Below are 12,878 nucleotides of genomic sequence, written 5' to 3' on the forward strand. Positions count from 1 at the left end.
CATATGTTTTCTTTCAGGCTAGAAAGACTTAACTCACCCTGGCCCCCAGTCGCAAAAAAATAAGTTTAGACAAATTTACTCAGAAAAAATTGAGTTCATACTGATTTTTAGCAAGATACACAGTAATCAGATGAATAACTTACTGAGAAAATTAAGCCTGAATTTATTTTTATAAGATTACTCACTGATTTCTTATACTTAGAAGCATAGTCTGAAAATTACTGAATTTCAGAAATTGCATTTGGATGCTATTTGAAATACACATTCTCAAATTAATGGAATTAAAATCTTGATTTACATCTGTGAAAAGAGTTTCCTACCTGTTAAAGATTTAGAGAAATTTTAGCCTTGGGAAATAGTGTTCTTTTCACAATTATTACTTCTAGAGGGCAGTGTTTGTGCTACATCTATGAGAGGAAAGCATGAATTTGTATCCCTTTTACCTCACGAAATTTAGGGAGAAACTCTTATAAATATTATTATTTCATGGAAGTAAATGACTTACATTTAGACTTGCTAGGATTTTTTCCCCTTAAAAGTATGCTTAAAAATAATTGAAGATCTTATATTTTGTTAAAGCCATAATTGTGCACTAAGATTAGTTACTTAAACTATTTGAGATAATATATTCTTTAATTTTATACATTTTAATAAAAGTTTTATGACCAGATCAGAGCACACCCTATTGATAAACTTAGTGTTAGAAAGTCTATTCTTTCTTAGAAGAAACTGGCTAAATGCTGTGGGTATTTAGGAATTATGTCCTCTTACTCAACTAAGTTAAAAATTGCTAACTGCTGTTGAAACATAGTATGTACTACAGTTGTCTTAGGCACTTGACAAGCATTGAGTATTATTACTTATCGTACAGATGAAGAAACAGAGACAGAACTTTCATAGCTCTAAGTGGTGGAAAAATGCATTTTCCTTGATTCCGGAGACCCTCACTTACAAAATTCAAGGGGTGTTTGCTGATGAAGGTTTTCAACCACACTAGTATAATGTCGTTCGTACTTTAAGCAATGGAGTCTGTGAGAAAAGTGAGCCAATTATTTCACTTTCGACAATACTATCTCCCATTAGTATGAAAATGCTAAGTTTTCTTTCAACTGATTTTAGATACAGATATCATTTAGTAGCTGTAAAACCAGGAAACTTTCTTCCCACATAAATAAGTAGGAAGAAGCAATGTATACCAAGTACTGTATTACCAAGAATTATTTTTCCATGATGCCCTTTCCAAAAGATTTGTTTGCTTTCATGACAGAGTGATGATTTAGTAATGGTGAAGGTGACCTTTGTAAGCATTTGTTGGCTATGATGTTAGACTGCAATAGACACTATTTAATCCTGACTTCATGAGGCTAGGGGCTGTGTGTGTCATGTTCATCACTTTCTCCTCACTGCCAGCACAGTACTTTGTGTGTGGTAAATGTTAAACATTAAAAAAAAAAATGAATGCTGTTAGTAATCACTGAGAACGTATATAGTTAGTAATAGCCACTGTGATCTGTACTTGACTTCCAAGTGTTCATAGTTAGATTGCAAGTGAAATTATTTGTAGAGCTTTTCATGTAGTGTTACAGACCAGTTAAGGATCTGTTAAATTAAGTTGGAAAAGACCATGGAGAAGTTGGAATATAAATTGTACTTTGGAGTAGGCAGAAAAAGTCCAGCAATAGTAACAGAAAAGAAAGTAAAGTTATATTTCAGGGATAAGACTAACAGGGACATCTAATTGGCAGGATAGTTGGAGGTAATGTTGATTAAGTAGGGCAGGATGGATTTATGGAAAGTTGAATGTCAAGCTGAAAAAATTAGACTTAACAGGCTACTGATCTTAGAATAAGCATCCTGTACTTAGTTCTGGCCACTTAACTATTAAAAGAATTTTGTTGACATTAAAAAATACTTTGCTTCCATCATTTACACCAATGGTAATATATCTGAGAGCACCTGTTTCTAAAGAACCCTTTAATTACTATCTTATTTATTCCTAAGAATAATCTTGTGAAATAGGAAAGGAGGCTACTATTACTGTTGTAATTTCTCCAGCTTTACCACAACTAGGATATATAGCAGAAGTAGAATCAAGTACTTACGATGTGGTTGTCTTAAAATTGTAAGAAGCATCGACTTAACAGTAATCAAAATTCTGTCGTGACATACTCAAATTATAGTAGCATATATGAAGCAAGATATTTATTCTAGGAATCACAGGTCCTGTCAGAATAGAAACCTAGAAAACACCTATACATTCCTTGTCTGATCAAGGATTTGTATTTTAAGATTTTTCTTGTAATAAGTTGAAGTACATTCTCATAAGTGATTTACTGTTACAGTGGCTTGTATAAAATGGGAAATCAGTGTGTTTTAAGTGGCTTCTAAAGGTGGTAAGTTTTGGTGTATAGATAATATTAAGCTTTTAATTGAATTCCTTCCTACGTATTCTTTTGAGATCTTAAACAAGTAGGAGTTTTGGAACATTGATAATTAGTACAGCATTTGGAAGAGTTGACATGTTGTATTTGTCCTTTTCCTTATTCCTATTTATCAACCATATTATAAGAGAGTTTATAATTTACTGAAGTAAAAGTTTATGAAGAAATTTTTTTCTTCATAAAAATCAACATCTTATTATTTTTCTCTGAGAAAAATCTGGTATTCGTTAAATGCAAAGTAGTTGATGATTTAGCATTAACATTATTTTCCTTGGGTATACTATGTCCTTTCAAAGTTTGCCTGTTTTTTAAAAATCTTAGTCTCTGGTTCTTTAATATAATTTGGTCATACCTTTCCAAGTTAAGATACTCGAAATCTGTTTAGTGATGGAATTCTTTAGTGGTCATTCATGCTATGAAAGGAGATTCTAGGAAGGTAGCTGTTTGATTCTGACCCCAAGTATTTTGTGATAAAGTCTTACAGATTTCAGGGAGATGAGTTATTAATATGAATGGAGTACTTCAAGAGAAGTTTGTTCTGGCTTCTGAAATATGAAGTTATGAAAGTTTAACTTGAGCCCATGTGACTATGAGTTGGTTGTTATGAGATATATCCACTTAGGTTAATAAAATGAAGTTGAGACATCTTTCCTTGGTAAAATATTTTAGTTAGGAATAGACTGCTTCTGTTAACAAATAAGGGAATCATGAAGATATAAAGATTAATAAACTCACAAGAGTAACTAATACAGTATTGTAGACCAAGGAGTAGATATAGTTACTGAATATACTTTAAACCCATCTTAAGGCTCAGGTTCATGATTTTATATAAATTGGTTATATTGGGTCATAAATGAAAATCATAGGATATTGGGTGCTGCTAAGACTAAGATTATAATATACCTTGCAGTTTGTTTCCTTGAAAAATCCTCTGTTTTTGTTTTCTTCCTTGATGATTTGAAAATTTGCTGGCCCCGTACCATGGATGTCTTTCTACAAAAGTCCTAGGTCAAAGGGCAGAATAGCCATATTATAGTTTCTAACCCCACTGAAAAAAATCCTTTTATTGTTATGAGTGTCCTTTGATTATTTTTTGCCACCAGTCTAAACAGGTTACCCTTCCTTTGTAATGTACCACGTTAATCTCTTCAGTAGCCCTCACTCCCTTTTAAGATACCACTTGAATTTGTTAATGACCATTAAAGATGGCAGATTCTCCTGCCATGTCTTGGTTTTGAGTGCCATCTGGAAAGGACTTACACTAACCTGGTCTAAAGGTTTGATTCTTGAACAGTATCTAATGTAAATGATTAAAAGTGAGTGCTGGCTTGCTCTGTCTTGCTTTGTCTTTCTCATTTCAAGTCATTTGGAGTGGGCCCATGACTGGACTTGACTTCTGAGGTATGGATATGGGTAGAGATGTGAGTGATGGTTGCCTTGAAGACTCTGTTGTACGCATGGTTTCTAGAAGTCATGTTTTTGGTTAAGTAGTATCTAGAATAATTTCAGATACTCTTCTTTTAAGAAAAATTGGATCAATAGTGTTAACCACAAAGGAGTACCTATTGTTTTCAAGATTAGCAGGCGAGGTCCTTTGAGTCGCAGACTTGATCGTAGTTTTATCAGTTATTTTTTTCCTTTGGAATGTCATATAGAAATTTATTTTTCATTTTCTCAGCACTCTTTTGCTTTTATATTGCTTCATGTCATCCTCTGCTTGTTCTCCTCATTTGGGTGGAGCAAAAGAATAAGAAGAGTAATGGTTTATTCATTCATTATTGTCATCAAAAATGAAAGGTACAAGAAAGTAAATAGAGTGTAGTTTAACATGCTTTATACTGTGATATAAGTCATAGATTTCTGCTCAGGTATGAACTAAATAATTTTCGTACTTGAATAGTAATTGGATTGACCACAGAATTCAGATGGTTTTGATAAATTGTTCTCATCTAACGAATTATATAAAACAAATTAGTGTGTTGCTAACTATACTCCCTCTTATTATGAATCTGTTTTTTCTTAGACACTTGTCTCACATATCTATTTGTAAGCCCTATGTGTTTTCCTCATTCTTTGCACACACACACATTCCCATACTATCCTGTTTAAAGATTTGTGAGAATTCTATCACGTTTGGCCCTTCTACCCATCACATCCCAGGTACTGGCTTATAATTTCTATTCCCACCTCTCTGTTTGCCCTTCTCAGCTACACTTGTAGGTGAATGTTTCCTTGTTTTTCTGGGCCTGTTTCTTTTTCTGTCCTTGAGTCACTGGCAACTTCTTTGCTGATTTCCTTTCTCCTCCCTCCCAACAGAAATTTCCATGCAGTATCGGCATGATGGAGCTTGTCCAACAACTAGTAAGTTGTCGAACTGGGTTGGTAACCCAGGCTTTTTGACTTCTATTTTAGTGTTTTTTTCTATTATATTATGCCACCAATGAACCTCTAAATTTCAGTTTTCTGCTGTGCAAATGGTTCTTAATTGAGTAGATTTTTTTTTTTCTCCTACACAGAGAACTTGCTGCTTGTCCTGTGTTCAGGATCCATGTTAGACTCACTGTGACCAAATTTTAATTATTTTTGGCTTTTTAATATGGTGCTTCAGTTGCAGAATTGTGACTTATGTTTCCTGTGGAAGTAATATTTTCAGAATTTAGTTTCCGCTAATCTTAATATTAATATAATTTTTCAGTATTTGTATGTTGGCATTAGATAGCTTTCTTGCTTCGGCTTCTATATCTGTTAAGACTATTATACTGAAGTCTAAGAAATAGAATGTTTGATTAGGTTAGATGATAGATGGAATTTTTCCTTATAATATTGCTGAGTGTACAATTCTTTTTTTTTTTTTGAGTGTACAACTCTTGAGGTAGATTTACCTATATAGAATTGCATCCTATTGATACTTTTACCAAGAAAGACATTACAAAGACTATTAAACAAATGGCTTTTTAAAAGTAATTTTACATATATATTTTATTACTAAGAAAATTTGTTACTTTTATGACAATATATCTAATATTTTACTTAAATTTATTAGCTGTTAGATTAGCAAATGAAATACAATATTTAGAAATTTTTATGTGTAAAAACTGAGCCAAAATTGCAGCTTTAATGATTCAAACAATGATACATAATAGACTTACTGAGATTTTATTATACTGATTCAGTCTATGCCTATGTATTTCTTTTGTGTGTTTGAGAATGTTCTTAACCTGAAGTCCTTTTTTCCTTACTTAAAAGCTTTCTCAGAGTTGCTGAATGCAATACACAATGGTAAGTTTTATTAGAATCTTCTCTGGTGGTTCATTTATCACAAAGGTTGCCTTTTATAGAGAACCCCGATTGAAAGCTTGCATGTTCTATGGATAAGATGAAATCCAGCTCTGCCGTGAGTCAATTGTTAAGCCCCTTACTGAAAAGTTTTTGTAGATTGCCCACAGAAGGATAATAGGTCAATATAGTTCATCAGTTTAGCTTTTATTGTCTCTTTGCAGGGCAAAATGATAATAGTGTTGTTCTAACTTCATGACAGTCTTTTTTCTATTTTTGTAAATAGTTTCTCTAGTTCTTTTGAGCTCTCTTTTGGCAGTGCAATTAGTGACTGGTACCTACATCAGGAATTAGCTGTTTCTTCCAGCTTGAAATGTAAATTTTGTTTGGGGGATTTAAAAAAATTAGTGTGTATAATACTTTCATTATTTTGCCCCTATATTTTACATACTGAATAAATGGAAGATATCCTTTTAGATGTTGTCCAATTTGGAACCAGGTTTTTACCGGGGAGAGATGCATTTTCTGCAGAGTTGGGTTCTCTAAAATCAGGATATGAGACAAAAATGCTGGCTTTTTTCAATTTTGCAATAGAATGAAAGTCATTTTTGCAGAAGTGTTTGAGTGTTTCTTCAATTTTAAAGACCCTTCTTTAATACTTTAGTGATCAAAAAATATTGAACTCAGTGTCGTCTTTGTTGATGGTTTTCAATTATTAACTTATATAACTTTTCTGTTTAAGATAGTTCATGTGATCCAAAGAAGTTTTGAGCACATTTTTTTGAGCACATTTTTATTAACTTATGAAATCTTGCATATTTTGGTAATGTGGTTTAATGTAGTTGATTTGTGTTGTATTTGGATTATATTGCAGATGTTTACAAATCTATAGCTAGCAAGAGACTAAAGGTATGATGAGCAGACATAGACACTTGTGTCGATTCTGAGGGTGGGGGTGGTCAAGATGGGAAGCACGTTCTACAGATGATTTTATTAATGAGTACTTTTATTTCTAATTCTTGCTTCCTTGTGTAACCTGGAACTGCAGAGTCTCAAATAATGAATTTTCCAGATAACATGGAGCTCTTGAACTTTAGGTATCTAGAGGAAAAGGAATTGGAAGCATTCTTGAAAATAAACTAAATATGTTACCATTCTTCCATGGGGAAGTATAAAAACGAGAGTTTTTAATATCTTTTTCAGTTTGCATGGTTAAATCTTACTCTTTAATTTTAGGGTATAGAATTTAGAGACTTGCTGAAAGTTTGAACAAAGCGTATGCTTGAAATAAAAGGAGAGTAGATATTGCGGGGAGCAATTGTGAATTGCCCCCCAAATCCTCTGCCATTATTAGCTGACAAAGTACTGGATTGTTTCAATTTAATGAGACTGTGTGTCATGTTTTTCTGTATGGGTGAATGAAATTAATGTCATGGGATTAATATAATGAACACAGATTTTCTTTAACAGTTTGCGTTTTACTCAATTGTGTCTGAGAGAAAACACTGTGGTAGTGTACTCAGATACTTATGTGTTCTTAGTCACTAATCTAGAAAAGTGAAATAAATAATGGACTTTTGTATTTTTCTTTCTCTATTTTATATCTAGAAGTTTGTACCTTTTCACCTCTTTCATCCATTTTGCTTCCTGTCCACCTCCCCTTTTCCTAGGCAACCACCAGTCAGTTCTCTATATTCGTGAGTTTGGAAATATTTTGGTTTTGTTTTGTTTTAAATTCCATGTATGAGATCATATGATATTTATCTTTTCCGTCTGACTTATTTCATTTAGCATAATGTCCTCTAGGTCCATTCACATTGTCACAAATGACAAACTTTTGTTCATTTTTATAGCTGAATAATATTCTGTTGTATGTACATATAGCATATTTTTTTTCCCATTCACCCGTTGATAGCCATTTAGGTTGTTTCCATGCCTTGGCTATTATTAGTAATGCTACAGTGCACATGGGGTGCATCTATTTCCTCAAATTAGTATTTTCATTTTCTTCAGATAATTATCCAGATGTGAAGTTGCTGGGTCATATGGTAGTTCAACTTTTAACTTCTTGAGGAACTTATAGACTTCTCCATTTTGACTCTACCATTTTACATTCCCACCAACACTACACAAAAGGTTCTCTTTTCTCCACATCCTGGCCAGCACTTAGTAGTACTTCTTGACTTTTTGATAATAGCTATTCTAACAGATGTGAGGTGATATCTCAGTGTGGTTTTGATTTACATTTCCCTGATTAGTGTTTTGTTTTGTTTTTTTTAAAAGATTTTATTGATTAATTTGAGAGAGAGATCGGGATATAGGCAGGGGGAGCAGCAGGCAAAGGGAGAGGGAGAAGCAGGCTCCCCACTGAGCAAGAAGCCTGATGAGGGGCTTGTTCCCAAGGACCATGGGAATTATGACATGAGCCAAAGGCAGCCACTTAACCAACTGAGCCACCCAGGCGCCCCCTGATGATTAGTGATCTTAAGCATCTTTTCATATACCTGTTGGTTATCTGTATGTCTTCTTTGGAAAAATAGCCATTCAGGTCCTCTGCCTATTTTTTAGTAAGATTGTTTGGGGGTTTTCTTGCTTTTAAGTTATATGAGTTTTGTTTTTTTGTTTTGTTATTCTTTTAAGATTTATTTATTTGAGAGAGAGCGCGGAAGAAAGCATGAGTAGGGGGTGGTGGTAGGGGAGGGACAGAGGGAGAAGCAGACTCCCCGCTGAGCGGGGAACCTGACATGGGGCTCGATCGCAGGACCCCAGGATCATGACCTGAGCTGAAGGCAGACACTTAACCAACTGAGCTACCCAGGCACCCTGAGTTATATGAGTTTTTGAAATGTATTTTGGATATTAACTCCTTATCAGATACAGATTTGAGAATGTTTTCTCATTCAGTGCGTTGCCTTTTTATTTTGTTGATGGTTTCCTTTGCTGTGCAGTACCATTTTATTATTTTTTTTTATGCAGTACTTTTTGAGTTTGGTATCCTTTACTTGGGGTTTTGTTTTGTTTTTGTTTTGGTCAAATTCAAAATACCATGACTAATGTAAAGGAGCTTATTGCCTATGTTTTCTTCTAAGAGTTTGATGGTCTTTTGAAAATTTATATTACTCAAATGTTTAATCCATTTTGAGTTAATTTTTCTGTACAGTGTAAGGTGGTGGTCCAGTTTCATTCTTTTGTATGTAGTTGTTCAGTTTTCCCAACATTGTATTGAAGAGACTGTCCTTGTATATTCTTGGCTTCTTGTAAATAAATTGACCCTATATACATGGGTGTTTTTCTGGGCTCTTTTTATTGTGTTTCATTTATCTATGTGTCTGTTTTTATGCCGATACGATACTGGTTTGATTATTAGGGCTTTGTAATGTAGTTTGAAATCAGGAGCGTGAAGCCTCCAGCCTTGTTCTTTGTTCTCAAGATTGCTTGGGCTATTCAGGGTCTTTTGTGGTTTCATACAGATTTTGGGGTTCTATTTTTGTGAAAAGTACTATTGGAATTTTGATGGGGGGTTGTGTTGAATCTGTAGAATGCTTTGAGTAGTATCAACATTTAAACAATATTAGTTATTCCAATCCATGAATATGGAATATCTTTCCATTTATTGTGTCTTCAGTTTCTTTCATTGATATCTAAAGTTTTCAGTATAGAGATCATTCACCTTCTTGATTAGATGTATTCCTATGTATTTTATTTTTTTTTTTTAAGACTTTATTTATTTATTTATTTGACAGACAGAGATCACAAGTAGGCAGAGAGGCAGGCAGAGAGAGAGAGGAGGAAGCAGGTTCCCTGCTGAACAGAGAGCCCGATGCGGGGTTCGATCCCAGGAGCCTGACTGAGATCATGACCTGAGCCAAAGGCAGAGGCTTTAACCCACTGAGCCACCCAGGTGCCCTGTATTTTATTTTTGATGTACTTATAATAGGAGCTTTTAAAAAAGATTTATTTGTTTGAGAGGGAGAGAGTATGCAGGTGGAGGGTGGGGCAGAGGGAGAGAGAGAATCCTCAAGCAGGCTCTTTTGCTAAGTGCAGAGCCCAGTCAGGGCTTGATCCCAGGACCCTGAGGTCATGACCTAAACCAAAATCAAAAGTTGATCATTTAACCAAATGAGCCACTCAGGTGCGCTTGGGGTTGTTTCCTTAATTTTTCTTCCTGGTAGTTTGTTTTTAGTGTACAAAAGCACAACAAATTTTGGTATATTGATTTTGTATCCTGCCACTTTACTGAATTTGTTTTTTCTAACAGGTTTTTTTGTTTTTTGTTTTGTGAAGTCTTTAGGGTTTTCTGCATATAGTATATCATCTGCAAGTAGTGTCAGTTTTACTTCTTCTGTTTCAATTTGGATGCTTTTAATTTCCTTTTTTTTTAATTTAAAGATTTTATTCATTTATTTGAAAGACAGAAATTACAAGTAGGCAGAGAGAGAGAGGAGGAAGCAGGCTCCCTGCTGAGCAGAGAGCCCGATGCGGTGCTCGATCCCAGGAGCCTGGGATCATGACCTGAGCTGAAAGCAGAGGCTTTAACCCACTGAGCCACCCAGGCGCCCCGGATGCTTTTAATTTCTTGATAGTTGCTCTGGACTTTTTAAAAATTTAAGTTAAATTTCATTTCATTTTAAAGATTTATTTATTTATGAGAGAGAGAGCAGGAGCAGGAGGAGGAAAGGGAGAGGGAGAGAGAATCCCAAGTGGACTCCTTGCTGAGAGCTCGATCTCATGACCCTAAGATCATGGCCTGAGCCAAAACAAAGAATTGTGCACTCATCCGACTATGCCACCCAGGCACCCCCTGGACTTACATTTTTAATTACAAAGAAAGCATAGGAATGATACCTGGTAAAGTGATATTTTGCCTATGGTGGCTTGAGGAAGAATCACTTGGATTTAGTTGGAAAAAAATCCATGTTTTTTCTCTTTTTTTTTTCAGGTGTTAGTTGTTTTTTTTTTTTTTTCCAAGTTGTTATAAAATACATATAAAATTTGCCAATTTAACCATTTTTAAATGTATATACAGTTTGGTAGTGTTAAATATATTCACATAGTTGTACAGCCAGTCCCAGGACTTCTTCATCTTATAAAACTGACACTCTATAGTTAAACAACAGCTCCCATTTCTTCCTTCCCCTCTTCCTAGGGCAACTACCATTCTACTTTCAGTTTGCATGAATTTGACCATTTTAGATACTTCATATGAATAGACTCTTACAGTATTTGTCTTCCTGTGAATGGCTTATTTCACTTTGCATAATATCTTAAGGTTTATCCATGTTATAGCATGTATCAGAATTTCCTTTCTTTTTTTAAAAGAATATTTATTTATTTATTTAAGAAAGAGGGAGCAAGAACCTGATATGGGGGGAGGGGCAGAGGGAGAAGCAGACTCTCAGTGAGCAGGGAGCCTGAGGTAAGGCCTGATTCCTGGCCTCCAGGATCATGATCTGAGCTGAAGGCAGACACTTAATTGACTGAGCCACCCAGACGCCTCCAGAACTTCCTTTCTTTTTAAGGCTGAATAATATTCCATTGTTTGTATATACCATCGTTTCATTCACTCTTTAATCTGTTGAGAGACTCTTGGATTACTTCCACCTTTTGATCATTGTGAATAAGCTGCTTTGAAAGTGGATGTGCAGATATCTATTTGAATTGTCATTTTACCCAGAAATGCAATTGCTGCATCATATGGTAGTTCTATTTTTAAATAGAGTGTCATGCTGTTTTTCATAGTGGGCGCACCATTTTACACAGTGCACAAGGGTTCCAATATTTCCACAGCTTTGCCAACACCTATTATTTTCTTTGATTGTTTTGGTATAACCATCCTACTAGGGATATGGGGTGTTAAATGTTAGGTTTTACATTTTTTTCTTTATTATATTGAGTATTAAGCAATAAAAGCTTAAAACTTATCAGTGGGAAAGGAAGAGAAAAAGAATTTACATTTCATCTTATTCTATATTTATTCTCTATGGTTGCTCTAACAAAATTCGGACAGTATAAATTTATCATCTTACAGTCTATAGGCTAGAAGTCTGACATGGACTCACTGGGTTAAAATCAAGGTTTTGGCAGGCTTTGTTCCTTTTTTAAGGTGCAAGGGGAGACTCTGTTTCCTTACTTCTTCCAAAGTTTAGAGTTCGCTTGCCCCCCTCCGACCCCAGTAGCACCATCCTCTGTCTTCAAAGCCAACAGTGTTGGGTGGAGTCTCTCTTATGCTTCTGCCCATCTGATTCTCAGATTCGAAACTAATGACAACTTGGATGATTTGATTGGGCCCTCCCAGACAATCCAGGATTCCAGGATAGTCTCCCTGTCTCAGGCTTTTTTATTTAAATACATTTGTTTAGTCCTTTGCCATTTAAGATAACATAGTAATAGGTTTTGGGCAGTAAGGCATGAGCATCTTTGAGGAGGGAGCCATTATATTGCCTACTGTATCTGCTTCATGGTTAATTAACCACCTTATTACAAAAAGGTATTACTGGTTAATCTAACAAGAAGATATAACATTATAAATACTTATGCACCCAGTATAGGAGCACCAAGTATATAAAGGAAATACTAATACAGTAATAGTATGGGACTTTAACACCTTATTTACATAATTGGATAGGTCATTGAGACAAATTCAATAAGGAAACATCAGCCTTAACACATTAGACTGGATGGACTTGAACGGATAATTTGTAGAACATTCCATTTAAAAACAAAAGGGTATACTAATTCTTCTCAGGTGCACGTGGAACATTTTCAAAGATCATATGTTAGGCCATCAAACAAGTCTTAATAAATTTAAGAGGATTGGAATTATATTACACATATAATTTCTGACTACAGTGATACGAAACGAAATTAATTACAGGAAGAAAACTGGAAAATTGACAGTTATGTCAAGATTAAACAGCATTGCTACTGAATAATTAATGGGTCAAAGAAAAAAATCAAAAGAGAAATAAAGAGATACCTTGAGATAAAAATGGAAATGTAACATACTAAATTTTATTAGATGCAGCAAAAACAGTTTTAAGAGGAAAGTTCTTAGTAATTAATGACTACCTCAAGAAACAAGAAAAATCTCAACATAACTTACTCCTCAAGAAACTAGAAAAAGAACAAATGAAGTCCAGAATTTTAGAAGGAGGATAAAAA

At 34.6% G+C, this 12,878-nt stretch overlaps 1 protein-coding gene across 11 annotated transcripts in view; it reads left to right on the forward strand.

Moving 5' to 3' along the window:
* The window catches only part of MLLT10 (MLLT10 histone lysine methyltransferase DOT1L cofactor), a 244,978-nt gene that overhangs the window by 174,234 nt on the left and 57,866 nt on the right, over window positions 1–12,878 (forward strand). For 10 of the 11 annotated variants that reach the window (XM_046010903.1, XM_046010902.1, XM_046010901.1 and 7 more), the window contains 2 exons: window positions 4,758–4,802; window positions 5,688–5,720. The exons of the other annotated variant lie outside the window; for it this stretch is intronic. In XM_046010903.1, coding sequence (XP_045866859.1) covers window positions 4,758–4,802; window positions 5,688–5,720 — 78 coding nt within the window. The remainder of the gene's footprint in view (window positions 1–4,757; window positions 4,803–5,687; window positions 5,721–12,878) is intronic. 11 annotated transcript variants of the gene reach the window in all.

This window comes from Meles meles, chromosome 7, assembly GCF_922984935.1.
Source record: "Meles meles chromosome 7, mMelMel3.1 paternal haplotype, whole genome shotgun sequence".
In the NCBI taxonomy this organism is placed as follows: Eukaryota; Metazoa; Chordata; class Mammalia; order Carnivora; family Mustelidae; genus Meles; species Meles meles.